The 27,480-nt window shown below is 49.2% G+C and overlaps 1 protein-coding gene across 6 annotated transcripts in view; it reads right to left on the reverse strand.

Moving 5' to 3' along the window:
• Positions 1 to 19,007, reverse strand: part of NRBP2 (nuclear receptor binding protein 2) — a 220,245-nt gene extending 201,238 nt beyond the window's left edge. For 2 of the 6 annotated variants that reach the window (XM_088462449.1, XM_088462444.1), the window contains exons 1-2: positions 18,966 to 19,007; positions 13,947 to 14,087 (exon numbers count right to left, since the gene is read on the reverse strand). In XM_088462449.1, coding sequence (XP_088318575.1) covers positions 13,947 to 13,958 — 12 coding nt within the window. In that variant the 5' untranslated portion in view covers positions 13,959 to 14,087; positions 18,966 to 19,007. Of the gene's footprint in view, positions 1 to 13,946; positions 14,088 to 18,310; positions 18,424 to 18,965 lie in introns of those variants that run through there. The other 4 variants (XM_088462447.1, XM_088462446.1, XM_088462448.1 and 1 more) reach the window with 4 other exon arrangements.
• Positions 19,008 to 27,480: the final 8,473 nt, after the last annotated feature.

The raw sequence follows: 27,480 nt of genomic DNA on the forward strand, positions 1-27,480 counted from the left end.
TGCTACTTACCGGTGCCATGCTGGCCGGCTGCACATGTCTGACCTGAGATCACACATGTACACAGTTTGGTGGAGGCAGAGGGAAACTTGGATCCCTCTTCGCAACCCCGGACCTCCTTCATATCGGCCCTGGGTATCAACGCCATCTTAAGATGTAAAAGGCCGATAACGGGTAATGAACAGCCCCCTTTATCTCTGTATATGGCAGTGTTTCTCAAAATGGGTCCTCATGGAACCCAAACAGTGCATGTTTTCATGCTATCCTGAGGAATAATTAGCAACACCTGTAGATTGACAAAAGCCGGGTCTGTTTCCCCTGCCTGCCGGGTCACTTACCGATCCTGCCAGCATTCTCTATCACATCCCAGATGCACAGGCTTCAGTGTTTCTCGGCCTGCTAGGCCTCAAGCAAGATCTAAGCCTGCTACAGAGTACTGCAGTGACAAGTCCCGATCACCTGACTGTAGCGGCCAATCGAGTGATAGCATGAGCCTCTCTGTACCACCTGTCTCTGCTCAGCCTATCCCAGGTAACCCAGAGGTATATATCCCAGCTACTGACTCTACCTAATTGCCAGTACAATGTCTAACCTCAGTCCATATTGAGTGAGCTATGCAGAGTGCCTATTGCTAACCTGTATCCTGTTGTGCAGTTTTGTTCCTTCCTGCTACACGGACTCCTGCAAGTGATCTACACCTGTGGCAGCTATTCTACTGGCTACACAGAGAATCTCAACCAGTTCCCGTTATCCGAATGTCACGCTGGGAGGCGGGTTTTTGAAAGCCGAGGTCTGAGGCTGCGAGAGGAGGCGAAGGCGAGGGGCCTGGACGTATGATCTCCGCATCCACAAGTCTTGGTCGTTGGCTAGACCTAGTCAATGGTGCGGAGTCTAACTCACAAGGAGGTGTTCACCAGTGACCCCTCCAAGCGGGATATGGGCTTGTGCGGCTCCCTGTAAGCAGGTTGCGGTCCTTTGACTTGGTGACCAAGGCCTGCAGGGAAAAGAGAATCAAAAACACCCGTGGCCCAAGGGTAATGCCTGGAATAGGCACGTGGGGAGTGGGATAGAACTCCTGGCTGGAGAAAGGCACTTGAGGTGCTGGCTAGAGAGGTGTGGAGATTTATTGGTAGGCTGAGGTAACAGCTGGATATCCCACGAAGTATATAACGGATTGCCGGCCGGAGATCATGCACTAGGGTGCAATGAGACGAAGGGTTAACCTGCACACAGGCTGTGATGGTGAAAGCACTGTGATGAGATGAAGGGTAAACTTGCAAACAGGCTGTGATGGTAAAAGCTCTGCGATGAAACGAAGGGTTAACCTGCACACAGGCTGTGATGGTGAAAGCACTGCGATGAGATGAAGGGTTAACCTGCAAACAGGCTGTGATGGTAAAGGCTCTGTGATGAGATGAAGGGTTAACTTGCACACAGGCTGTGATGGTAAAAGCACTGCGGTGAGATGAAGGGTTAACTTGCACACAGGCTGTGATGGGAAAAGCACTGTGGTGAGATGGAGGTTAACTTGCACATAAGCTGTTGATTAGTAAAGGCACTGTGGAGAGATGGAGGTTAGCTTTCACACAGGCTGTTGATAGTAAAGGCACTGTGGAGAGATGGAGGTTAGCTTTCACACAGGCTATTGATAGTAAAGGCACTGTGGAGAGATGGAGGTTAAACTTGCACACAGGCTGTTGATTAGTAAAGGCACTGTGGAGAGATGGAGGTTAAACTTGCACACAGGCTGTTGATTAGTAAAGGCACTGTGGAGAGATGGAGGTTAGCTTTCACACAGGCTGCTGATAGTAGAGGCACTGTGATGAGATAGCTCAGAAGCTCTGGAAGAAACACACTGGAAGCACGGGAACCTGAAACGAGACTCCTCTAGTTACACTAGTGGCGACAATGATTGTTCAGGCAACTACCTGGAGCACAGGAGCTGGATATATACCCCTGGAAGCCTGCTGATAGGCCCACAGCATCAGCTGACCAGCCGGGCCACTCAGGGAAGGAAGTACTGACATAGGGAAAGTGTCATGGTGGCGCCCATGATGGAAACTGCGATCCCCGCTCACCGGGTCGCCTGACACCACAGCTACAGGGTGAATGCTCAGCTCCTCCCACGTCGCCGCGCCAGCCGCCGACTGCCCGGGAAGTCAGAGGAAGCCGGCGGGACAGTAAGGAACGGCCGATCCCCGGCTGAACTCTGACAGTACCCCCCCCTTTCAGGGTGGACACCGGACACCCACCAGGCTTACCAGGAAGTTTGATGTGGAAGGCTCGAATTAATTGAGGTGCATGAACATCTGTGGCTCTGATCCAGGCCCTCTCCTCAGGACCATAACCCTTCCAATCAATGAGGTATTGGAGAATGTTGGATCTGAACCGAGAATCCAGAATCTTACCTACTTCTAATTCTGTACCTTGAGAAGTTTGTACTTGAGGTAATTTAGGAGAGGTGGTTTGGAACCGATTTAACACCAAAGGTCGCAATAGAGAAATATGAAAGGTATTAGATACCTTCAATTGAGGTGGGAGTTCCAATTTATACGCAACAGGGTTGATCACTCTGTGAATGCGGTACGGACCAATGAAGCGTGGGGCCAGCTTCATACTGGGAACTTTCAGTCGGATGTTCCTAGTAGATACCCAGACTTTATCTCCAACTCTCAGCAGAGGAACCGCGACCCGTCGTCTGTCAGCGAATCTTTTATAATTCTTGGATGATTGTTTCAACGAGGCATGTATCTTCTTACAAATGGCTGAAAAAGATTCTACAACGTCAGTAACTGCAGGGACCTCCACCAAAGGTAAATGTTGGAAATCTGGAATCCGGGGATGTTTACCAAACACAGTATAAAAAGGTGTGGAATTGGAGGAAGTGTGGTATTTGAAATAATGTGAAAACTCGGCCCAAGGTAGTAAGTCCACCCAATCGTCCTGTGAAGAGGACACAAAAAGTCTTATAAAGGTCTCCAGTTCCTGATTAACCCTCTCGGTTTGCCCGTTAGTTTGTGGGTGGTAAGCTGATGAGAATTTTAATTTGGTTCCACAAGCACTGCATAAGGCCCTCCAAAACTTGGCTACGAATTGGACTCCTCGGTCAGAAACAACCTCTCTAGGAAGACCGTGTAACCTAAAAATCTCTAACAAAAATTTTTGCCAAATGGGGAGCAGATGGCAGGCCTACTAATGGTATAAAATGCGCCATTTTTGAAAAACGATCCACCACTGCCCATATGGTGTTATGTCCTTTGGAGCGTGGAAGCTCAGAGATAAAATCCATGGATATATGGGTCCAAGGAATAGTAGGAACGGGTAACGGGCATAGAAGACCTGCACTTTTTTTGCGAGAAACTTTATGCTGTGAGCATTTTACACATGACAAAATAAATTCTTGAACATCTTTTCTCATCGAGGGCCACCAATAAGAACGCTGAAGAAACTTGTATGTTTTGAAAATACCAGAATGCCCAGCAAATAGAGAACTATGAGCCCAGGTTAACAACTTTTTCCGTAATTCGGGAGTCACAAAAATTTTCCCCGGAGGCGGAGTCATTATTTGAGTTGAAGCGAAGCCCATAGGATCCAGGATTGGGCGAGATCTTAGATGATCTTCTTCCTTTGTGTCGAGTAGAAAATACCGGGAGAGAGCATCTGCTTTTTTGTTCAAATTACCGGGGCGAAATTGAAGCTTAATGTTAAACCTTGAGAAGAACAAGGACCAGCGGGCCTGCCTGGCGTTTAAGCGATGAGCCGTCTGAAGATAAATTAAGTTTTTATGGTCAGTAATAATGGTAACTGGAAACTTGGCCCCTTCCAGAAGATGACGCCACTCCATTAACGCCAGACGCATAGCCAGGAGTTCTTGATCTCCAATCGCATAGTTTTTCTCTGCAGAGGAAAATTTATGAGAGAAGTATCCACATGGATGATTCTTCCAGTCACTGGAAATTTGGGATAATACCGCCCCTACACCCACCGAAGAGGCATCCACTTCCACAAAAAATGGTTTATCCAGTTGGGGTTGGCAAGGGATAGGGGCAGTAGAGAATGCCTCTTTCAATCTCTGGAAGGCCTGTATGGCTGAGTCCGGCCACTGGAGACACCACAGTGGAAAAATTCGGTATGAATCGCCTATAATAATTTGAAAATCCCAAAAAACGTTGGGTAGCTTTTAAAGATTTTGGTAATGGCCATTCAGAGATCGCTTTCAGTTTCTCTGGATCCACCTGAATGGTTTCCCCAGAAATTATATGTCCTAGGAAAGGAACTATGGTTTGTTCAAAGAGGCACTTGGATAACTTTCCATAAAGGTGGTGTTTTCGAAGGCGAGCTAGAACTTCTCGAACATGTTGGCGGTGAGTTTGGAGATCCTTAGAAAAGATTAGAATATCATCTAAATAGACGATGACAAAGCTGTAGAGAATGTCCTGAAAGATCTCATTTACATAGCCTTGGAATATAGCCGGCGCATTGCAGAGTCCAAAAGGCATCACTAGATATTCGAAATGACCATCTCTGGTATTGAAGGCGGTCTTCCACTCATCCCCAGCTTTGATTTGTATCAAATTGTATGCCCCACGAAGATCTAGTTTAGAGAACACTTTAGCTCCACGGACCTTGTCGAAAAGCTCAGGAATTAAAGGTAAAGGATACCGATTTTTTACGGTAATTTGGTTGAGGCCACGGTAATCTATACAGGGCCGGAGGCCTCCATCCTTCTTGCTCACAAAAAAGAACCCTGGAAGGCCGTATGAACCCTTTGGCTAGATTTTCCTTAATGTAAGTTGCCATGGCGGCTGTTTCTGGAACTGACAAAGGATAGGTCCGGCCCCGAGGGGGGATCTTCCACGGGAGAAGTTCTATTCCACAATCCCACGACCGATGAGGAGGGAGTTGATCAGCAGCCTGCTCGCAGAAGACATCGGCAAAATCTTGATATGCTTGTGGTAGACTGGAGACAGAAGGATCTTTTGGCTTGTCGGTCGGGGGGAACTTTGCACCTGTACTGGGGTGCACAGAGTGGGTACGTACAGGAAGTACTTGGGTTAGGCACCTATGGAAACAGTTTGGTCCCCATGATACAATTTGCATATTAGACCAATCAAAGGTAGGATTATGCTTCCTTAACCAAGGTAAACCCAGAACTAGCTCGTAAGCAGAGTTAGGAAGTGTGACCGGACGCCTTTCGCCTAGGCCGTCCCTGGTCACGGGTTAGCGCTTTTGGACTCCCACTCACCGTCAGTGACCACCTGTCACTGACTCCGCCCACTGCGCCGTGGGCGTGTAACATGCTGCCACCACCAAACTCTACCATCGGCGTTTGGAACCGCTTATTAGGTACACTCAGGCTCCTGCCTTGGAACCTGGAACCGCTTCTGCTGCGTATGCATTTGATTAACTGCAGACACACCTCCTGTTTGGTGTCGGCTGTTCGCACCTGATCCCTCGCAATGGACCAGGTCTGCACGGTAGCTGGCAGAGAGCTTGAACTTGGAGACACGGAGCTCTTACCCAGAACAGCAGGAGAATGGAATAGCGTTCTTGCGCAATTCTGTTGGTCGCAAGATTGAGGCAATTGGTAAAGGCAAACGGTGTTTATTTGCTCAATGTCTTAAAGAAGACCCTCCCTTCCGCCTGATGGGGAATATCACACAGAAATCAAACAGCAATTCTCCACAAAGGATTTCCAAAGATGTACCACATACAGGAATCTTATCAGCAGCTCTTCTCCTCATAGAAGTTACAGGGTTGTACACATACAGGGCTCACAGTCCCTCTTTTTATGTCATTCTAACACACACTTCCACAGGGAGTAAGTCTGCCCTGTGGTTTCCAACCAATCACCTTAAGTGCATGACCTGTGCATGTGCTAGCCACATGCACATTTAATATTGTCCCTTATGGACAGTGGGGAGTGGTCACTCCCCTGAGCCTGAGACTACCTGGTGTTTTGGTCACCACCCAGGAGTCAGCTCGTCTAGGGCCGGGGGAGGTATTCCCAAAAAAACCATACTTCCAGGAATCTGCTAAGGGACCAGCCCAGCCACCTTTGCCTGAATCTGAGCTCCAGAGGTGGGAAAGCAGGGTCCCCAGGCACGCTTTCCTGGCCATGGAAGGGAAGCTATTTTGAAGCTCCCTGAAATGGTTAGCTGGCTGCCTTAGCCAGCTCCCTATGCACCCCCTCATACCACCTCCAGGCATGAGGCTGCATAGGGGAACATTTTATTTCCTCTGGAAGGGGCTGGGGGTTCCAGCAGCCCACGGAGGACTCTGGATCCCCTGGCTGTCCAGAGCATCACAGTTAAGTGCACTTTACTTAAATTATACATTTAAACACTTTAAATACATTCACCATTTGTGCCTGTGCCCAGCATCAGCCCAAGACCTCCTGTTCTGGCTCAATGCTGCACATACATTTTATATACATTTTGTGTTATAACCACATGTACATCTGTGCTATTTATACTGTGCCCAGCGCTCAGCGCTAGGCTCCCTTATTCCTGCAGTCCTGGACTGCTGGGGCTCCACCAGGGGTTAATCCTGCTGAGCGCCGCAGCACAGAACTCTGGCTGCGAGCGCTCCATACTGCCCTCTCTCAGCTCTGCGCACCAGGGGTTAAACCTGCCATCGCCGCTCGGCCGGAGCTCAACTCCGGCAGCATGCAGTGCTTCAGACAGTCCCCCCACACACCCGGCGCCTAGTGCCGGTAATACATTTTAACATGGAGCCTAGCGGCCCTTTGTCCATTTAAAAATGGCGCCGCAGCACAGGGGTTAACCCCTTCAGTGTCGTGGCAGCCATTACCCCTGTGTGGCTGGCCTCCGGCCACAGGAAGTATGAGGAATTCAATGTTCTCTTGGTGCAGGCAACCAACCCTGAGAGTCACGGGCTGGGATTTCAAGGATATGGATTCACCTAGCACGGTTTTACCATCTACACCGGAGAGCAGTAGTTTGTCAGGTAAAGGTACCACCGAAATACCAAGGGACTGGATTAAAGATTTGGAAATAAAATTTCCCGCAGCACCGGAATCTATAAGGGCTTTAACATCCCTTGTCCCAAACTGGTGGGAAAGAAATACAGGCAATAAACTGTCAGTTAATTGGGAGTGCTTAAAAATGCTCCCGACATCAACTAGGGTCTCGCATTTCCCGCCAGCAGGGGACAATTCTTTAACATGTGCTCAGGGGCAGCGCAATAAAGACACAATTTATTTTGAAAGCGCCGATTGCGTTCGGCCGTGGTTAGCCTGGTTCTGTTGATCTGCATAGGTTCCTCACCCCTGGAGGTGGGGGGAATAGGATTGACTTCCTGAGGCCGGACGATCTCGAGGGCGATCCCCATGACCTCTATTACCCCACCGCTCCCTATGGCGTAAATCAATCCTTATGCAGAGGGAAATAATCTCAGAAAAAGACGTAAATCCCTGGATGCTAATTCGTCTTTCATCCTTTCGGACAACCCATGGAGGAAGGCTGCTTTGAGTGCTTCTCCGTTCCATCTAAGTTCTGATGCAGTGGTCTGAAACTGCACCACGTACTGTCCCACCGAGCGAGTACCTTGGCGGACATGGAGTAAGTCGGAGGAAGCAGAAACCGATCTGCCGGGCTCATCAAAAATCCGTTTGAAGGCTGTCACAAAGTCTTCGTATCTAGAAACTAACAGATCAGCCCGTTCCCAAAGAGGGGAAACCCAGTCCAATGCAGCCCCAGTCAGTAATGAAATTACATAGGCGACCTTGGACCGGGAGGTAGGGAAATTCTGGGGGAGGCACTCAAACTGGATTTCACATTGGTTTATGAAACCACGACAACATTGTGGAGTACTGTCAAACCTTTCAGGGGTGGCCAAGTGGAGACGAGACTTCTGTGGCGTAGCCCCTTGAGGTAACCCTGGAGAACCAGCAGGAACGACAGGTGGCGAGGCAGTGGACATAGATGCCAGTGTATTTTGTATGGTCATTAACTGTCCGGACAATTCTTGCAGGTACTGAGCCACATGTCGCTGTGCCGTCTCTTGGTTATCCATACGGCTTGTTAACTCTTGAAGAGTCCCAGTACCTTGGGCACCTGCGGCTTCCATTGGGCCTGAACAAACTGTCACGCTGGGAGGCGGGTTTTTGAAAGCCGAGGTCTGAGGCTGTGGGAGGAGGCGAAGGCGAGGGACCTGGACGTATGATTAGCCGCATCCACAAGTCTTGGTCGTTGGCTAGACCTAGTCAATGGTGCGGAGTCTAACTCACAAGGAGGTGTTCGCCAGTGACCCCTCCAAGCGGGATATGGGCTTGTGCGGCTCCCTGTAAGTAGGTCGCGGTCCTTTGATTTGGTGACCAAGACCTGCAGGGAAAAGAGAATCAAAAACACCCGTGGCCCAAGGATAATGCCTGGAATAGGCATGTGGGGAGTGGGATAGAACTCCTGGCTGGAGAAAGGCACTTGAGGTGCTGGCTAGAGAGGTGTGGAGATTTATTGGTAGGCTGAGGTAACAGCTGGATATCCCACAAAGTATATAACGGATTTCCGGCCGGAGATCATGCACTAGGGTGCAATGAGACGAAGGGTTAACCTGCACACAGGCTGTGACGGTGAAAGCACTGTGATGAGATGAAGGGTTAAATTGCAAACAGGCTGTGATGGTAAAAGCTCTGCGATGAGACGAAGGGTTAACCTGCAAACAGGCTGTGATGGTAAAAGCACTGAGGTGAGATGAAGGGTTAACTTGCAAACAGGCTGTGACGGTAAAAGCTCTGCGATGAGATGATGGGTTAACTTGCAAACAGGCTGTGATGGTAAAGGCTCTGCGATGAGATGAAGGGTTAACTTGCACACAGGCTGTGATGGTAAATGCACTGCGGTGAGATGAAGGGTTAACTTGCACACAGGCTGTGATGGTAAAAGCACTGTGGTGAGATGGAGGGTTAACTTGCACACAGGCTGTTGATTAGTAAAGGCACTGTGGTGAGATGGAGGTTAAACTTGCACACAGGCTGTTGATTAGTAAAGGCACTGTGGAGAGATGGAGGTTAGCTTTCACACAGGCTGTTGATAGTAAAGGCACTGTGGAGAGATGGAGGTTAGCTTTCACACAGGCTGTTGATAGTAAAGGCACTGTGGAGAGATGGAGGTTAAACTTGCACACAGGCTGTTGATTAGTAAAGGCACAGTGGTGAGATGGAGGTTAAACTTGCACACAGGCTGTTTATTAGTAAAGGCACTGTGGAGAGATGGAGGTTAGCTTTCACACAGGCTGTTGATAGTAAAGGCACTGTGGAGAGATGGAGGTTAAACTTGCACACAGGCTGTTGATTAGTAAAGGCACTGTGGTGAGATAGCTCAGAAGCTCTGGAAGAAACACACTGGAAGCACGGGAACCTGGAACGAGACTCCTCTAGTTACACTAGCGGCGACAGTGATTGTTCAGGCAACTACCTGGAGCACAGGAGCCGGATATATACCCCTGGAAGCCTGCTGATAGGCCCACAGCGTCAGCTGACCAGCCGGGCCACTCAGGGAAGGAAGTACTGACCTAGGGAAAGTGTCATGGCGGCGCCCATGATGGAAACTGCGATCCCCGCTCACCAGGTCGCCTGACACCACAGCTACAGGGTGAATGCTCAGCTCCTCCCACGTCGCCGCGCCAGCCGCCCGATTGCCCGGGAAGTCAGAGGAAGCCGGCAGGACGGCAAGGGACGGCCGATCCCCGGCTGAACTCTGACACCGAACCTGCAATTCACTGTGTCTCAGGCCACGATTTGGTCGGGAGCCTCCCGAATATCAGGTGCCGCTCTCTACCACCCCCCTCGGGAAGGCAGGAAAGCCTCCCGGCTGCCGCCTGCCCACAACCTCATAGAAACCCCTGCAGCAGGGTGGGGGGGGGGGCAGTGGAGCAATTTGCGCTGAATTGCGTCATCCTGGCCCCGCCCCCTACTTCACGATGCCAATATTTTCAGCATTGTAAAGAGGGTCGGAGCCATGATGATGCGATCGTGTGGCTCCGACCTCAATGCCGCGTCACTAACGCCACGCTCCTGCTGTGCGCAGACATTCATCTCCCTCCCGGAAGGAGGGAGCTGAATGTCGGCAAGTATGCTGTGTATACTATTCTCATTGCATGGTGGGTGTTTCTGCTCCATTGATGCCGTTCCTGGTATCATTATCCACTATCCATTTCGGTGTTTGGTCTGCATCCAGTCCTGCTAAAATCTGAGTGATCCTAGACTACATCAACAACCTAGTTCCAGCCTGGTGAATACGTTGCCAAGATCTACCACTGCAGCATTCCGGTTACAGTCAGAAGTGTATTAAATAATTTTCTAAAGTATCAACCCAGTACCAGCCTGGTCAATCTACTGCCACACTTCTCTAATGGGTACGATACGGCATCTCTCCGCCGAGACCCGGGTTGGATTCCCGGTCAGGGAAGTGTTCTACATTTCATGCCAGGAGGTCTCCTTAGGCCTACCAGCTTTCTGTACACGCCTCCAGACACCAACACAGACGAATATCAGACACCGGGTCCACAAAAAAATACTCGTCTGACATAGAGATATTGTGTAAGTCCATTAAAACAGCTGTACTCCAGCTAGATGATCTTGAAAACATGCACTAGTAGGCAGGGCCGTAGCTAGAGTAGTGCGGCCGGTGCCGTGGCACAGGGCACCACAGGGCAGGGGGCACTGTTTGGGCCTGTCAAATTTCTGTTTATTATCATTCTCACTTGTAGCCTCCTCTTATTTCATCCCCAGTATCTCCTGGCCTCTCCTATATCTTCCCTGAACCTTCCCCATGAGGCCATGGCCCTATTTTGGGTGCATTATGTCCCTTTGAAAAATGAGGGGGGCGCCAATGCTCTTTCTGGCACAGGGCACCAAAAAGTCTAGTTACGGCTCTGCTAGTAGGCTTCCAAAAGGAATCGGTACGGAATCCCGGCTGCCGCATGGTCGGCAGTTCGATTCCCGGCAGCGGCAGCCCGACAGATCAGCAGAGCCCAGCGCTGGAAATCCCGATCTTCGATCAGGTAAGTATATACTAACCTATCCTCACCCCCTAACCTCCTTAGGGGTGCCTAACCCTAACCTCCCTCCCAAGTGCTGAACCCTAATCCCCCCTCTAAGTACCTAACCCTAACCCTCCCTCCCCCTAGCCTAACGCTAAGTCCCCCCGGGTGCCCTAAACCTAACCCTCCCCCCCGCGGCTGTCCGCTCGCGGCGCCTGGCATCCCTTCGATCGGGAATGCCGGGCGCCTGTCTCCCGGCGTTGGGGAAATGACAGGCGTCTAAATATAGACGCCCGGCATTTCACCCTCGCCGGGATACGACAGCCGGTTTCCCGATTGTATACCTTCCAAAAGAACTGGATTTGAGAAACACTGGTATAGGATAAAAATATCTGGTCATGAGTATGATGCTTGTAAGTGTGAAATAGAGGTGAAGTTGGTTTTTCCAGGGAAGTCATCTGTGACAGAATTGGCGCCTAACACTATGGGCCAGGACCAGCAAATGCCAGAAGGGCCGCCTCAGGGTCAGCTCGAGGAGTGCGGCTGCACTGATCAGAAATCACCGGGCCGTCTATGGAGGTGTTCCCGCCCGCTGGGGTTCATGGTATGAGCGAGGGGGGGGGGGGACAATGCAGCACATGGCGCACTGCCGCCCTGAGACGGCCCTGGATGGTCTGATGGGCCGGTCTGATCTTATATCCTGGCCGAACAGCACCGCCTCCCGGAGCACTGCTTGGCCGGGAAACTTAGAGACGGAGGCGTGTCATGAGGCCAGGCCCTCATGAGATTCAACCACGCCCCTTTTGCGAACTAGGCCACGTCCCTATTGTGAGTGCGCACAGCACAGGGGGCTGCCAGGGGTGATCTAGAGCCTCAGTCCGTCCCTGCTATGGGCGCTGTGGCAGATCACCCCTGTCAGTCCCTCTACGTGGACAGGACACGCTCTGTTGAAAAGATATAGGACCTCATTCAGAGTCGGTCATTGCGGCTGCACGGTCGTACGCCACCGATGTTCGCTATACTGCTCATGCGTAAAGTTCGCAATGCGTGTGCGCAAACTAGCCACTACGATCAGAAATTTCTCTCTCCTTGAACACAGCCAGGTCGGTAGTTTGAGTGACAGAATGAGGCGTTTGTGGGTGGTAACAGGGGAAGGTGCTTGAAAACGGGGGAGTGGAGATCCGAACGCAGGAGTGCCTAATTATGCGAACGGCGTTTTGTGGGAGTGCATACGGATTATGGGAGTGCATAATTAACAAAGTAGCATCATGGCACACGTGACATGGGAGGTTTTTACACTGACATGATCGTAGAGCTTAAGAGAGCGTTTGGTCAACCTTAAGCTCTACGACCAGTTTCGATGGTTCCCAATGGTCTCGATTAATCCTTATATGCCCGGAGATGAAGTGTAATGCGTACGAGAAGGGGGCGTATTTTTTTGTCTTCCGACCGCTTCCTCCCCTTGGTCGGCCAGCTACCGATCCGAACTTAGGGACGCAACTTGCGAGGGAATCATTTGAATATCCGGCCCCTTTTTCCGTACGACCGTGCGGCCGCTTCCACAGACTCTGAATGATGTCCACAGTAACGTGATCGCATGTGGGGGATGACACTTGCTGGTCAGGAACATGTGAGCCTCAGACAGTCCCCGCGGCTCAGATTGTTGCTCCAGCGGGTGACGCAGGCGGTGACGGTCAGGCGTGGATCTACAAACCGGAAACCAATCGTGCAAATAATGCAGCTATCAGACCAAATTTGCAGCACGGGATGAGATACTCTGTAATATATATGTGTATATTTATTTATTACCAGTTATTTATATAGCGCACACATATTCCGCAGCGCTTTACAGAGAATATCTGGCCATTCACATCAGTCCCTGCCCCAGTGGAGCTCACACTCTATATTCCCTATCACATGCTCACACACTATGGTCTATATATATATATATATATATATATATATATATACACACACACACACACACACATACGCACACTTCTGTATAATGTATGACAACTTCTGAAGAGGAGGTGTTACCCATAGCAACCAATCAGCTTCCAGCGATCATTTTAAACACCATACTAGGTAATCGACAGCTAAAATCTGATTGGTCGCTACGCACAACACGTCCTCCTGTCCTCGTAGAAGGTTTGATACATCTCCTCGCAGTCCCTTATTCTGTTTCCAGTCCACGTTATCTGGTAACAGTCTCACACGTGTGTTCCGTCACATCACGGCAGTTCTCGGGCTCCGTCCTGTAAAGCCTATGACGTGTAATTGTGTAACATGCGCGGTGACTGTTCCAGTTTATTTATAGTTAATGTAAAGTGACCCCCGGTGAATGTGACATTCTGTGATGCTCCGTGCAGAAACAGAGGCCGGGGGTATATGATTTGTGCTCTGGTCAGTGATATCTCCTCGGTATATGACGTATATGTCAGGGTTAGCTCCTGCTATCTCTCCGCACGGGCCAGAATATCACACTTGCCGAGATCCCCGTGTCTGCGTTCCCGGTCCCCATAATGCTGGTTCACGTTCTGATTCCCTCTGAATTACGCTGACATTATCCGGTGCTATGTGAACACTCTGTCACAGGTCTCTGAGCTCCCTCCCAGGACATTTGTGTACAGTACACAGAACAGACCTGGAGGAGGTAATGATTTATCACCATCTGTGCTCATCTCACCGTGATGACAAAACATCAGTTACCTGAGGTCAGTGCAGGAGAGAAACGGTCACTGAAGGGTTAACGTGGTGAGAAATGATAGCTCGGGGTTAATCGGTTCTGGGCGCCCTTATCAGACAGCGTTACCTGGGGCACAGGTCTTAGGGCACCTCTGCCTGGACATGAAAGAGTTAAGAGTACGAGACGGCGGAATTAGCTGCTCGGGGTAACAGCTGGCAACAGATGGGTTAATGGGTGTTATTGTCACAGACTCACCTCCGACTGCATCCTGTGCCAGGGCTTCCAGATACGGGTAGCGCCTCCAGATGGCACATACAGAAAGCAGTCACCCTCCGACCGACATCTGGGCAGCTGCGCGCTGGCAGCGTTTTCTGTGTAAGGCTATGGTGCCCCCTGCTGGGCAAAAGAGACCACACACCACAATTATTATCATTTATTTATACGAAACCACAATAATCTGCAGCGCGGTATGGCGGGGAAATAGAGCGTATGACATAGAGGCCAGCAGGCAGAGTACCGTACATACAAGAAGCATAATACTGTACATAACGCGTAAACGGGAAGGTGTACAGCAATATGTTATAGGGAACAGGCAGGAGGCAAGATGCAGGGACGCACAGGAGGGCGAGGTGGGAGCAGAGAAGAGGGAGGTTCCTGCTCACAGGAGCTTGCAATCTAATGGGGAGGGGGTGAGACTGTTTGCACATGGAGGCTAGGGCAGTTAGAGTGGAGTTAGGTAGAGACTGGTGGGTTATAAGGAGCGTTAGAAGCATTGGAGGCTGGTGGATTATAAGCAGCGCTAGAAGCATTGGAGGCTGCTGGGTTATAAGGAGCGTTAGAAGCATTAGAGGCTGGTGGGTTATAAAGAGCGTTAGAAGCATTGGAGGCTGGTGGATTATAAGGAGCGCTAGAAGCATTGGAGGCTGCTGGGTTATAAGGAGCGTTAGAAGCATTGGAGGCTGCTGGGTTATAAGGAGCGTTAGAAGCATTGGAGGCTGCTGGGTTATAAGGAGCGTTAGAAGCATTGGAGGCTGGTGGATTATAAGGAGCGTTAGAAGCATTGTAGGCTGGTGGGTTATAAGGAGCATTAGAAGCATTGGAGGCTGGTGGGTTATAAGGAGCATTAGAAGCATTGGAGGCTGGTGGATTATAAGGAGCGTTAGAAGCATTGGAGGCTGGTGGGTTATAAGGAGCGTTAGAAGCATTGGAGGCTGGTGGGTTATAAGGAGCATTAGAAGCATTGGAGGCTGGTGGGTTATAAAGAGCGTTAGAAGCATTGGAGGCTGGTGGGTTCTAAGGAGCGTTAGAAGCATTGGAGGCTGGTGGGTTATAAAGAGCGTTAGAAGCATTGGAGGCTGGTGGGTTCTAAGGAGCGTTAGAAGCATTGGAGGCTGGTGGGTTATAAGGAGCATTAGAAGCATTGGAGGCTGGTGGATTATAAGGAGCGTTAGAAGCATTGGAGGCTGGTGGGTTATAAGGAGCGTTAGAAGCATTGGAGGCTGGTGGGTTATAAGGAGCATTAGAAGCATTGGAGGCTGGTGGGTTATAAAGAGCGTTAGAAGCATTGGAGGCTGCTGGGTTATAAGGAGCGTTAGAAGCATTGGAGGCTGGTGGGTTATAAAGAGCGTTAGAAGCATTGGAGGCTGGTGGGTTCTAAGGAGCGTTAGAAGCATTGGAGGCTGGTGGGTTCTAAGGAGCGTTAGAACCATTGGAGGCTGGTGGATTATAAGGAGTGCTAGAAGCATTGGAGGCTGGTGGGCTATAAGGAGCGTTAGAAGCATTGGAGGCTGGTGGGTTATAAGGAGTGTTAGAAGCATTGGAGGCTGGTGGGTTATAAGGAGCATTAGAAGCATTGGAGGCTGGTGGGTTATAAGGAGCGTTAGAAGCATTGGAGGCTGCTGGGTTATAAGGAGCGTTAGAAGCATTGGAGGCTGCTGGGTTATAAAGAGCGTTAGAAGCATTGGAGGCTGGTGGGTTATAAAGAGCGTTAGAACCATTGGAGGCTGGTGGATTATAAGCAGCGCTAGAAGCATTGGAGGCTGCTGGGTTATAAGGAGCGTTAGAAGCATTAGAGGCTGGTGGGTTATAAAGAGCGTTAGAAGCATTGGAGGCTGGTGGATTATAAGGAGCGCTAGAAGCATTGGAGGCTGCTGGGTTATAAGGAGCGTTAGAAGCATTGGAGGCTGCTGGGTTATAAGGAGCGTTAGAAGCATTGGAGGCTGCTGGGTTATAAGGAGCGTTAGAAGCATTGGAGGCTGGTGAGTTATAAGGAGCGTTACAAGCATTGGAGGCTGGTGGTTATAAGGAGCGTTAGAAGCATTGGAGGCTGGTGGGTTATAAGGAGCGCTAGAAGCATTGGAGGCTGCTGGGTTATAAGGAGCGTTAGAAGCATTGGAGGCTGGTGGGTTATAAAGAGCGTTAGAAGCATTGGAGGCTGCTGGGTTATAAGGAGCGTTAGAAGCATTGGAGGCTGGTGGGTTATAAAGAGCGTTAGAAGCATTGGAGGCTGGTGGAGAGTCTGATTGGCATCAGGTTTTGTGTTCACATTTTTCTTTAAAAGTGTTTTTCCTCATGTTGCTCTGTGCGGGGTCAGCAACACATAAAGCAGCAAAATGCTTCATATTTCACCTAAACGTGTTCAGATCAGTTCAACTTAATATTATTATTATTATTATTTTTAACCAGCTCTAAATTCCGGAAACTCCATTAAATTTTACATTTTTCCAATCATTCACTGACCAAACGCTGGAACAATCTGAGCGTCTCCATGTAATTCACGGGGCCAATAATATGCCAATAAATTTCTAATCAGTAAATGATGTTATTTTTCTTTCCAATGGTCACATAATGCGAATACCGTCCTGAAATACATGATGAATAGGCTTTCCCATGTACAAGGGCCCGATTCATTAAGGATCGCTATTGCTAAAGCGTACGCAGATGGGCGACTGTTGCGTACTGCGCATTCGCGAAGGCACCACTGCTATCGCACTGCGATCACACAGACCACGGAGAGCCATCGCAGAGTGAGTGACCGGCAGTAAGTGTTTGGGGGCGGTGACGGGGGAGTGGTCAGAGAAACGCAGGCGTGTCTGTCTGATTGAAGGCCGTAGCTTAAATTAGCCAGTGTGATTGCATACGCAGCCTGAGAGCTCACTGCGTGCAACGAGGTCAGCGTGAGGGGCGGACAGGGGGCCTGATTCAGAGCTGGGCGCTCTTGAAGAGCGCTCGCTCTGAATCAGGGCGTTTTTTTTTGTTGTTGTTGCGGCCTCCTGGCCACTCGCTAAGCTGTGGGTGACCACCCACAGCTTTTGCGAGCGGCCAGGTGATGGTCACGATGGTCACGTCCATCGGGGCTTGACGAGACCCTTGGGGTAGGGTCTCGTCCGTCGCAAGCCCCAGAGAGCTTCCTGCACTAACAGAGCAGGAAGCTCTCCACTGACATCACTGGTGATGTCAGTGGTGCCTCCCACAAACGGCAGGCATTTCTTTGGGAGCGCGTCCGTTTGTGTAGCCACCCCCCCCTCCCCACCTACAAAACGAGGCGAGCTGTTGATCAACTGTAGTGAGTCCCGGAGCGAGAGAATTTCTCTCTCGCTCCGGGGCTTGCACATACGCGCAGCGCAGTACCACACCATCGACCCGCTTGCGAGCGCTATGCGCTAGCGAGCGTGTCTGAATCAGGCCCAGTGCTTGATGTTACCGATGTTTACAAGGTATTACGGGTATGAGATAGCGGAAGTGGGAGGCAGTGGGCGTCTCTATGCCGGTAGTGCAATAGCAATCATTAGCATATTTTCGCAGATGATCTGCGTGCGATTACGTAGCTGTGATCGCAATAGCGATCCTTAATGTATCAGGCCCTTAATATGAAAACCTGGCAGCCTATCGCCAGGGACAATGGCGTGATTACTGTATGCTTCACATCACACCGCGCTCATAGGTGCTGCTTTCACAATCTCCCTGAAATGCTTTTACAAAAGTAGGCAGGTGTGACCTGTACGCTCCTTGTCCGGTGCAGATGCCACCATCATGCTCCCCAAACCCACCCAGAGCCACCAAAGATGTGTATATACACAGGGAGCACACGTTGCCCTCTGCCCAGTCCCCCCGCCACCCCCTACCAGGTCATCCCTGTAATCTGGGACACACATGTAAGTTACACAGGTTCTGGGGCGGATTAATACCAGGGGTTATATTCATCATTACATAATTATCACTTAATTATAATAATTATGTTTTAAACTCACTGCAAGTTTAAAAAAACTGTTTGGAGACATTCCTCATGCCTCATTCCTCATTTTTCATGCCTCATTCCTCACTAACAAAAGTATCACTTCCAAAAAGATGCTCTTTTTGCAGAGTCAGCTTTTCCCCCTACATCTGCAGTGTTCCTATGGATTTCCCCAGTGACTGTGACCCCTCCCCACCCAGCCCCGCTGCTGTGTGTAATAACGCGTCCCGTCCCCCCCCGTGACTTCTCCCCTTCCCCCGCTGCTGTCTCCCGTCCCCAAATTCTTTCCCCGGCGCAGTGTCCGCTCTGTCCCCCACTCCGTCCTCTCTTCTCCCCCTGATGCTGTCTCCCGTGCACTACATACTCAGTGTCCGCTCCCACTCACCTGTCTCCCGCTCACCTGTCTCCCGCTCACCTGTCTCCCGCTCACCTGTCTCCTGCCGGGGAGTTCAGCAGAAGCAGTATGGGCTGCAGACGTGCGGTGCTCTCAGCCCCCGGGGCTCCGCAGTGCAGACACAGCAGGGAGGGGTGTGATGTTACTTTTCACCTGCTTATCTATAAATCAGGTGATGATGATGATGATGATGATGAATAGACCCCAGGTGATATGGAGACTTGGGGGTAAATTTACTAAAGTGAGAGTTTTTAGAAGCGAGTTTTAGAAGAGATGTTGCCCATAGCAACCAATCAGAGTCTAGCTATTATCTTCTAGAAGGTGCTAGTTAGAGGGTAAGTAGAATCTGATTGGTTGCTATGGGCAACATCACTTTTAAAACTCACTTCTAAAAACTTTCACTTTAGTAAATTTACCTCCTGAAGTCAGCCAGCCACAGAGTCTATGTAATTCATGTGTCCTACCCCCATCCCCCACTGGTCTTCTGCCTGGGTCACTACCCACCCCCAGGTGCCTCATTCCTGTGCCTCTACCTCACTGCACAGCATGCTGATAATGTGCTATATCTGTGATACCTCCTTCCTGTACTGCAGGCAGTGACTGGGCACCAGCAGGGAAGGTGCTACTTATATTATCCTGCACTTACCTGGGGGAGCAGGGGCCCCTCCATGTACACTGACAGGGGCCCGTCCCACATACTGACTGTACGTGACATAGCACAGAGCCTCAGCCAATCAGGAGCCCTCTCCCATCTAGAGGGAAGAGAGAACAGCCAATCACAGCCCCTGGTACACACTGATCTGCAGGAGGACTGATGTAGGCTCCGCCCCCCTCCTGTCACATGACCAGCTGCTCCCTGTACATGGAACACAGACCTGGCACCCAGGGACGTGTTATCCACATGTATGTTAGTGCCTGAGTCTAAGGCCCCAATGTGGCCACGTGTTACGAGTCTCAGCAGACTGCGCATGCGCGGTTGTGAACATGTATGGTGGGGTAGGTGTAAGTGCCGATGATAATGATGACAGCTGCTCACGTACACGGGGAAAGTGGGCCGGTGCGATGCCTACGCATTCAGACGTACATATAAAATATTAGCGTTGTGTCCGCAATCCAACCCCATAGCGTATTCGGACCTGCGTGCGACTCGTGGGATCAGGCCCATTAGGCTTATTACGTGTGAGATGCACCCAGATTACGCAGCCAATTAGAATTTCCTTTAAAGCAGCATCATGTGACCGGGCACCTACTGCGCCAGGGGTAAGGTAAGTGGCCGCGCATAAAATAACTAGTAGGTGTGGCCATGATTGCACCTGGCCCCCACTATGTAGCTGTTATAGTAAAAAAAACAACCAGATATATACATTCAAATGGGATAATTACTATGATTTCCCTGCATTGGGTATAAGGGCACAATGATCCCTATGGCTACATGTATTTTCTGGAAAGTGTCATTGTGTTTTCATCAACATATAGCTCTTAAGGCCCCCATACACGGTGCGATTTGTAATCGTATCTGAAGTCGCATACGATTTCCCATGAAAATTCTTCCCATCAGATACAGGACGATTTGTATTTAAAATGCAATGATTCCACATAGGACCACACGATTTGATCAATCGTATACGATTGGCGGGGCAGTGGGTTTATTATACACATTGGTGGGGCAGTGGGTTTATTATACACATTGTTGGGGCAGAGGGGTTTATTATTGCTGCAAGTTTATCTTCCTGTCTGCAAAAATCTATTGATTACTGGGTAAATCCATACCAGGCATTGCTGCAAGTTTATCTAGCATATATATATATATTTTTTGTCATAGGTTGTAGCTGTATAGATCCAGTTCTTAGCTCTGTGGTATTTCTTGTTTGTTTGTTTAATTAAATTTATTGCTACCCATCCAGTGGGTGGGGTTTGGGGGTTGTTTTAGTGATTGCATACACATGCTAGGTCTCATTACTTAAGAGCCTTTACATGGCTGTAGTGCTCAATATAGAAGTGCGAAATTAAAAGTGCAATTTAAACATAATTGTGCCGTTATACCGCCATTAAACCAAAGTCAAACAGAAGGATAACATGCTAACTGCACCAGAAATCTGAACAACATTTGCACAACATAACATCATGAAATGAGAGCGCAAAATATTACTTATTCAATACAAACACCGGATGTCAGAATTGCCAGGACATTATTCACTGGATTCTGCTTGCTCATTGTAAGAACTTAACACTGTACTTACTAAACTTTGTCCTAGACCTCAAAGCCCACTGTATTCTGCACCAAATTCCGTTTTCTTCTTAGTAAATATGTCTTGTTCCCTAAGTCCTATGCCCTGCCACATGTAATCTAACTTCTAACAGTCTACTTTCACATTCATTTTCTCCAACTATTAAATCTCCACTTTTACTCCCCTCAATAATAAACTTTTGTTATTGTGCAGACACCTTTTATCCACTGTATTCTCACGTGATTTTCTGCAAATCTCCTGCACTGTCACTCACACTCATACTTTATTCCTTCTTCCAGTCTTCTTCCCCCTAACCACCTCTACCTCACCTTGACCATGTTTTCTTCCACTTCCACCCTCACTCAGTGTCTACCTAATCCTCTGCTCTGCCCCTTTCCTCCACCTTTATCCTTTTCCCCTTGCCTCCTTCTCCTTCCCTTATCTCCCCTCCTCTGTCTGCCTTCTTCCCTCTACTCTCCCACTAATACACTTGCATTCTCTTCTAGCCCACCATGGTCCTACTACCCCACTGGTAATCCCTCCTCCAACCCTCCTCTCCATGCCACCTCAACCCCCCTCCATACACATCTCGTTAAGCCCCCTCCCTACTTACCACCTAAAGGTTCCCTTCCCAGCATTGGTGACCGCACAATCTCTCCACTCTATTCATCTCGGTCCCCAAAATCAATCTCACATACTCGTTACAGTAATCCTGAAAATCTCATTCACATCTCTCCCACAAACACTGTCACTTTATCCTGTGCCCTCTGGAATGCCAGATCAGTCTGTAATAAACTGGTTCCCACCCATGACCTTTTCATCTCCAACAACTTGCATCTCCTAGCCATTACTGAAACCTGGATTTCACCCTCTGACACCACTTCTGCTGCAGCTCTCTCCTCTGGGGGCCTCACCTTCTCTCACACCCCTCGGCCTGGGGGTCGCCATGGTGGTGGTGTTGGCGTCCTTCTGTCCCCTGGTTACACCTACCAACTTATACCCCCTGAACCATCCCTTACATTCTCTACATTTGAGGTTCATACTATACGTCTTTTCCAACCAGTACACCTGCGAGTAGCTATCATTTACCGTCCCCCTGGCAATCCCTCCAAATTCCTTGACAACTTTGCTTCCTGGCTCCCTCACTTTCTCTCCTCAGACCTTCCCTCCATTATCTTAGGTGACTTCAATATTCCAATTGATATCCCCACTGAACTCTCTGCCTCCAAACTTCTCACCCTCACATCCTCATTTGGTCTCTCCCAATGGACCTCCTCACCCTCCCATGTGAGTGGGCATTCGCTTGATCTGGTCTTTACTCACCGTTGTGATATTTCTGATTATTCCAATTCCCCATTCCCCCTCTCTGACCATCACCTTCTCTCTTTTAACCTATCCCTCTCCCCTTCCCCCCCTCTACCTCCCAAGACCACTATCACTAGGCGTAACATTGAGGCTATCGACACCGTATCCTTTTCTTCCCTACTTGACTCGCTTCTTTCTCCTTTGCTCTCTCTCTCCTGCCCTGAACAAGCTGCTTCCCTATACAATACCTCCCTTACTTCTGCTCTGGACTCTGTTGCTCCGGCGATCACTACTCACCCTCGCAGATCCACACTTCAACCCTGGCATTCCAAATGCACCAGATATCTGCAAAAGTGTTCCCGAACCGCCGAGCGACAGTGGAGAAGGTCACGCTCTAAGGCAGATTTTCTCCATTTCAAATTTATGCTCTCATCCTACAGTGCTGCCCTTTCCCTTTCTAAACAGTCATACTTCAAGCACCTCATCTCCTCTCAATCCTCAAATCCGCAGCGTCTCTTCACCACCCTGAACTCCCTCCTCTGCCCACTCCCTCCTTGCCTTCCCTCCTTGCTCTCTGCCCTTGACTTTGCTTCCTACTTCACATCTAAAATTGACTCCATACGTCAGGATATCATATCCCACCAGTCGCCCAGCACTACACCTCCTCCTTTCCCGAGTCATCCCTCCCCTTCCATTTTACCTACACTAACCGCCTTCTCCCCCGTATCTGGAGAGGAAGTCATGGCCCTTATCCAGTCCTCCCCCCCTTCCACCTCCCCCCTTGACCCTATCCCTTCACGTCTCCTCCGCTACCTCTCTCCCTGTGCCTGTTCCCATCTTGCCCACCTCCTCAATCTCTCCCTCTCATCTGGCACTGTCCCTTCTGCATTCAAACATGCCCTTGTCTCCCCCATTCTTAAAAAACCTACTCTTGATCCTAACACTCTCGCCAACTACCGACCCATCTCACTCCTCCCTTTTGCATCCAAACTCCTTGAGCGTATTGTTTACAACCGCCTTACCAGCTTTCTTTCCTCCCACTCCCTCCTTGACCCTTTTCAGTCTGGCTTCCGTTCTCTCCACTCCACAGAAACTGCCCTCACTAAAGTCAGCAATGACCTCCTTGCTGCCAAATCCAAAGGCCACTACTCTCTACTCATTCTCCTTGACCTTTCTGCTGCTTTTGGTACTGTGGACCACCCTCTCCTGCTGCAAATCCTTCACTCCCTTGGTCTATGTGACACTGCCCTCTCCTGGCTATCCTCCTACCTTTCTGATCGATCCTTCTCTGTCTGCTCTCATGGCCTATCTTCCCCCCCACATCCTCTCACAGTAGGTGTTCCCCAAGGTTCTGTTCTTGGACCACTCCTTTTCTCCCTCTATACATCCTCTCTAGGTGAACTCATCAGCTCTTTTGACCTCCATTATCATCTTTATGCTGACGACACTCAGATCTACCTTTCCTCCCCTGACATCTCTCCCTCTCTCCTCACTCGGATCTCCAACTGTCTTTCTGCTATATCTTCCTGGATGTCCCAGCGATTTCTTAAACTTAATATGTCTAAGACTGAGATGATCATCTTCCTACCCTCCCACATAACCTCACCTCCCACTATTTCTTTATCAATTGACGGCACAACTATCTCCTCTAGCCCCAAAGTGCGCTGTCTTGGAGTTATCCTGGACTCCTCCCTCTCCTTTAAACCACATATCCAGAACCTCTCACAGTCCTGTCATTTCCATCTTAAAAATATTTCCAGGATCAGACCCTTTCTCACCCAGGATGCAACTAAGACGTTAATACACTCACTGGTCATCTCAAGATTGGATTACTGTAACCTTCTCCTATCTGGCCTCCCCAAATCCCATCTTGCTCCTCTCCAGTCTATCCTTAATGCTGCTGCACGGCTTATCTTCCTCTCCAAACGCTCTACATCTGCCTCCCCTCTCCTACAAGCCCTCCACTGGCTCCCCTTCCCCTTCAGAGCCCAATTCAAGGTTCTCACACTCACTTACAAAGCCCTCACACACTCCTCTCCCATTTACATCTCTGACCTCATCTCCCTTCACTTTCCTGTCCGCCCTCTTCGTTCAACAAATGCACCCCTCCTCTCATGCCAGCTGATTACTTCCTCCCACTCCCGCCTCCAAGACTTTGCCCGTGCCGCTCCCCACCTCTGGAACTCTCTCCCTCTCCCCATCAGACTCTCCACCTCTCTACAATCCTTCAAACGGGCTCTCAAGACCCACTACTTCATCAACGCTTTGCAGCTCTCATCCTAACTTGCTACTACATGCTCCCTCCTCCCTGTCTTCCCCAACTGTATCACACCCATCTGTCTGCCCCTCCCCTTGAGAATGTAAGCTCTTGCGAGCAGGGCCCTCTACCCTCTTGTGCTTCTCCTTACTATATGTTCATCTACCTCTTACTCACCACTAGGACACCTAACACTTGGTGCCTATGCTTTGCTGCTTATGTGGGTGTTATGGCCACCTATGTATCAATGAATATTATCCATGTCCTTGTCCTTCATTGTATTGTATTTTACTGTAAGTCACTTTTTGGATATGTACCTTGTAAGGTGCTGCGGAACACTTGTGGCGCCATATAAATAAACGATAATAATAATAATAATATTATACACATTGGCGGGCGGGGCAGTGGGTTTGTTATACACATTGGCGGGGCAGTGGGTTTGTTATATACACTGGCGGAGCAGTGGGTTTATTATACACATTGGCAGAGCAGTGGGTTTATTATACACATTGGAGGAGCAGTGGGTTTATTATACACATTGGTGGAGCAGTGTTATGCATTGGTGGGGCAGTGGGTTTATTATACACATTGGTGGGGCAGTGGTATGCATTGGTGGGGCAGTGGGTTTATTATACACATTGGTGGGGCAGTGGGTTTATTATACACATTGTTGGGGCAGTGGGTTTATTATACACATTGGTGGAGCAGTGGGTTTATTATACACATTGGTGGGGCGGTGGGTTTATTATACACAGTGATATGCATTGGTGGAGCAGTGATATGCATTGGTGGGTTTATTATACACATTGGCGGGGCTGTGGGTTTATTATACACATTTGTGGGGCAGTGGGTTTATTATACACATTGGTGGGGCAGTGGGTTTATTATACACATTGGTGGAGCAGTGGGTTTATTATACACTTTGGTGGAGCAGTGGGTTTATTATACACATTGGTGGAGCAGAGGTATGCATTGGTGCGGCAGTGGGTTAATTATACACATTGGTGGGGCAGTGGGTTTATTATACACACTGGCGGAGCAGTGGGTTTATTATACACATTGGCGGAGCAGTGGGTTTATTATACACATTGGAGGAGCAGTGGGTTTATTATACACATTGGCGGAGCAGTGGGTTTATTATACACATTGGCGGAGCAGTGGGTTTTTTATACACATTGGAGGAGCAGTGGGTTTATTATACACTTTGGTGGAGCAGTGGGTTTATTATACACATTAGTGGGGCAGTGGGTTTATTATACACATTGGTGGGGCAGTGGGTTTGTTATACACATTGGTGCGGCAGTGGGTTTATTATACACATCGGTGGGGCAGTGGGTTTATTATACACATTGGTGGGGAAGGGGGTTTATTATACACATTGGTGGGGCAGGGGGTTTATTATACACATTGGTGGGGAAGGGGGTTTATTATACACATTGGTGGGGCAGGGGGTTTATTATACACATTGGTGGGGCAGAGGGTTTATTATACACATTGGTGGGGCAGTGGTATACATTGGTGGGTTTATTATACACATTGGTGGGGCAGTGGTATGCATTGGTGGGGCAGTGGGTTTATTATACACATTGGTGGGGCAGTGGGTTTATTATACACATTGGTGGGGCAGTGGTATACATTGGTGGGTTTATTATACACATTGGTGGGGCAGTGGTATGCATTGGTGGGGCAGTAGGTTTATTATACACATTGGTGGGGCAGTGGGTTTATTATACATATTGGTGGGGCAGTGGTATACATTGGTGGGTTTATTATACACATTGGTGGGGCAGTGGTATACATTGGTGGGTTTATTATACACATTGGTGGGGCAGTGGTATGCATTGGTGGGGCAGTGGGTTTATTATACACATTGGTGGAGCAGTGGGTTTATTATACACATTGGTGGGGCGGTGGGTTTATTATACACAGTGATATGCATTGGTGGGTTTATTATACAGATTGGCGGGGCAGTGGGTTTATTATACACATTGGTGGAGCAGTGGGTTTATTATACACATTGGTGGAGCAGTGGTATGCATTGGTGGGGCAGTGGGTTTATTATATACATTGGTGGAGCAGTGGGTTTATTATACACATTGGTGGGGCAGTGGGTTTATTATACACATTGGTGGGGCAGTGGGTTTATTATACACATTGGTGGGGAAGGGGGTTTATTATACACATTGGTGGGGCAGGGCGTTTATTATACACATTGGTGGGGAAGGGGGTTTATTATACACATTGGTGGGGCAGGGCGTTTATTATACACATTGGTGGGGCAGTGGGTTTATTATACACATTGGTGGGGCAGTGGTATGCATTGGTGGGGCAGTGGGTTTATTATACACATTGGTGGGGCAGTGGGTTTATTATACACATTGGCGGGGCAGTGGGTTTATTATACACATTGGCGGGGCAGTGGGTTTATTATACACATTGGCGCGGCAGTGGGTTTATTATACACATTGGCGGGGCAGTGGGTTTATTATACACATTGGCGGGGCAGTGGGTTTATTATACACATTGGCGGGGCAGTGGGTTTATTATACACTTTGGCGGGGCAGTGGGTTTATTATACACATTGGCGGGGCAGTGGGTTTGTTATACACATTGGCGGGGCAGTGGGTTTGTTATACACATTGGCGAGGCAGTGGGTTTGTTATACACTTTTGCGGGGCAGTGGGTTTGTTATACACATTGGCGGGGCAGTGGGTTTGTTATACACAATGGCGGGGCAGTGGGTTTGTTATACACAATGGCGGGGCAGTGGGTTTGTTATACACATTGGCGGGGCAGTGGGTTTGTTATACACTTTGGTGGGGCAGTGGGTTTATTATACACATTGGTGGGGCAGTGGTATGCATTGGTGGGGCAGTGGGTTTATTATACACACTGGCGGAGCAGTGGGTTTATTATACACATTGGCGGAGCAGTGGGTTTATTATACACTTTGGTGGAGCACTGGGTTTATTATACACATTGGTGGAGCAGTGGGTTTATTATACACATTGGTGGGGCAGTGGGTTTATTATACACACTGGTGGAGCGGTGGGTTTATTATACACATTGGTGGAGCGGTGGGTTTATTATACACATTGGTGGAGCGGTGGGTTTATTATACACTTTGGTGGGGCAGTGGGTTTATTATACACTTTGGTGGGGCAGTGGGTTTATTATACACATTGGTGGAGCAGTGGGTTTATTATACACATTGGCGGGGCAGTGGGTTATTATACACTTTGGTGGAGCAGTGGGTTTATTATACACATTGGTGGGGCAGTGGGTTTATTATACACATTGGTGGGGCAGTGGTATGCATTGGTGGGGCAGTGTGTTTATTATACACACTGGCGGAGCAGTGGGTTTATTAT

The sequence above is a fragment of the Taudactylus pleione genome, unplaced genomic scaffold, assembly GCF_031769625.1.
Source record: "Taudactylus pleione unplaced genomic scaffold, aTauple2 ptg001240l, whole genome shotgun sequence".
Lineage (NCBI taxonomy): Eukaryota > Metazoa > Chordata > Amphibia > Anura > Myobatrachidae > Taudactylus > Taudactylus pleione.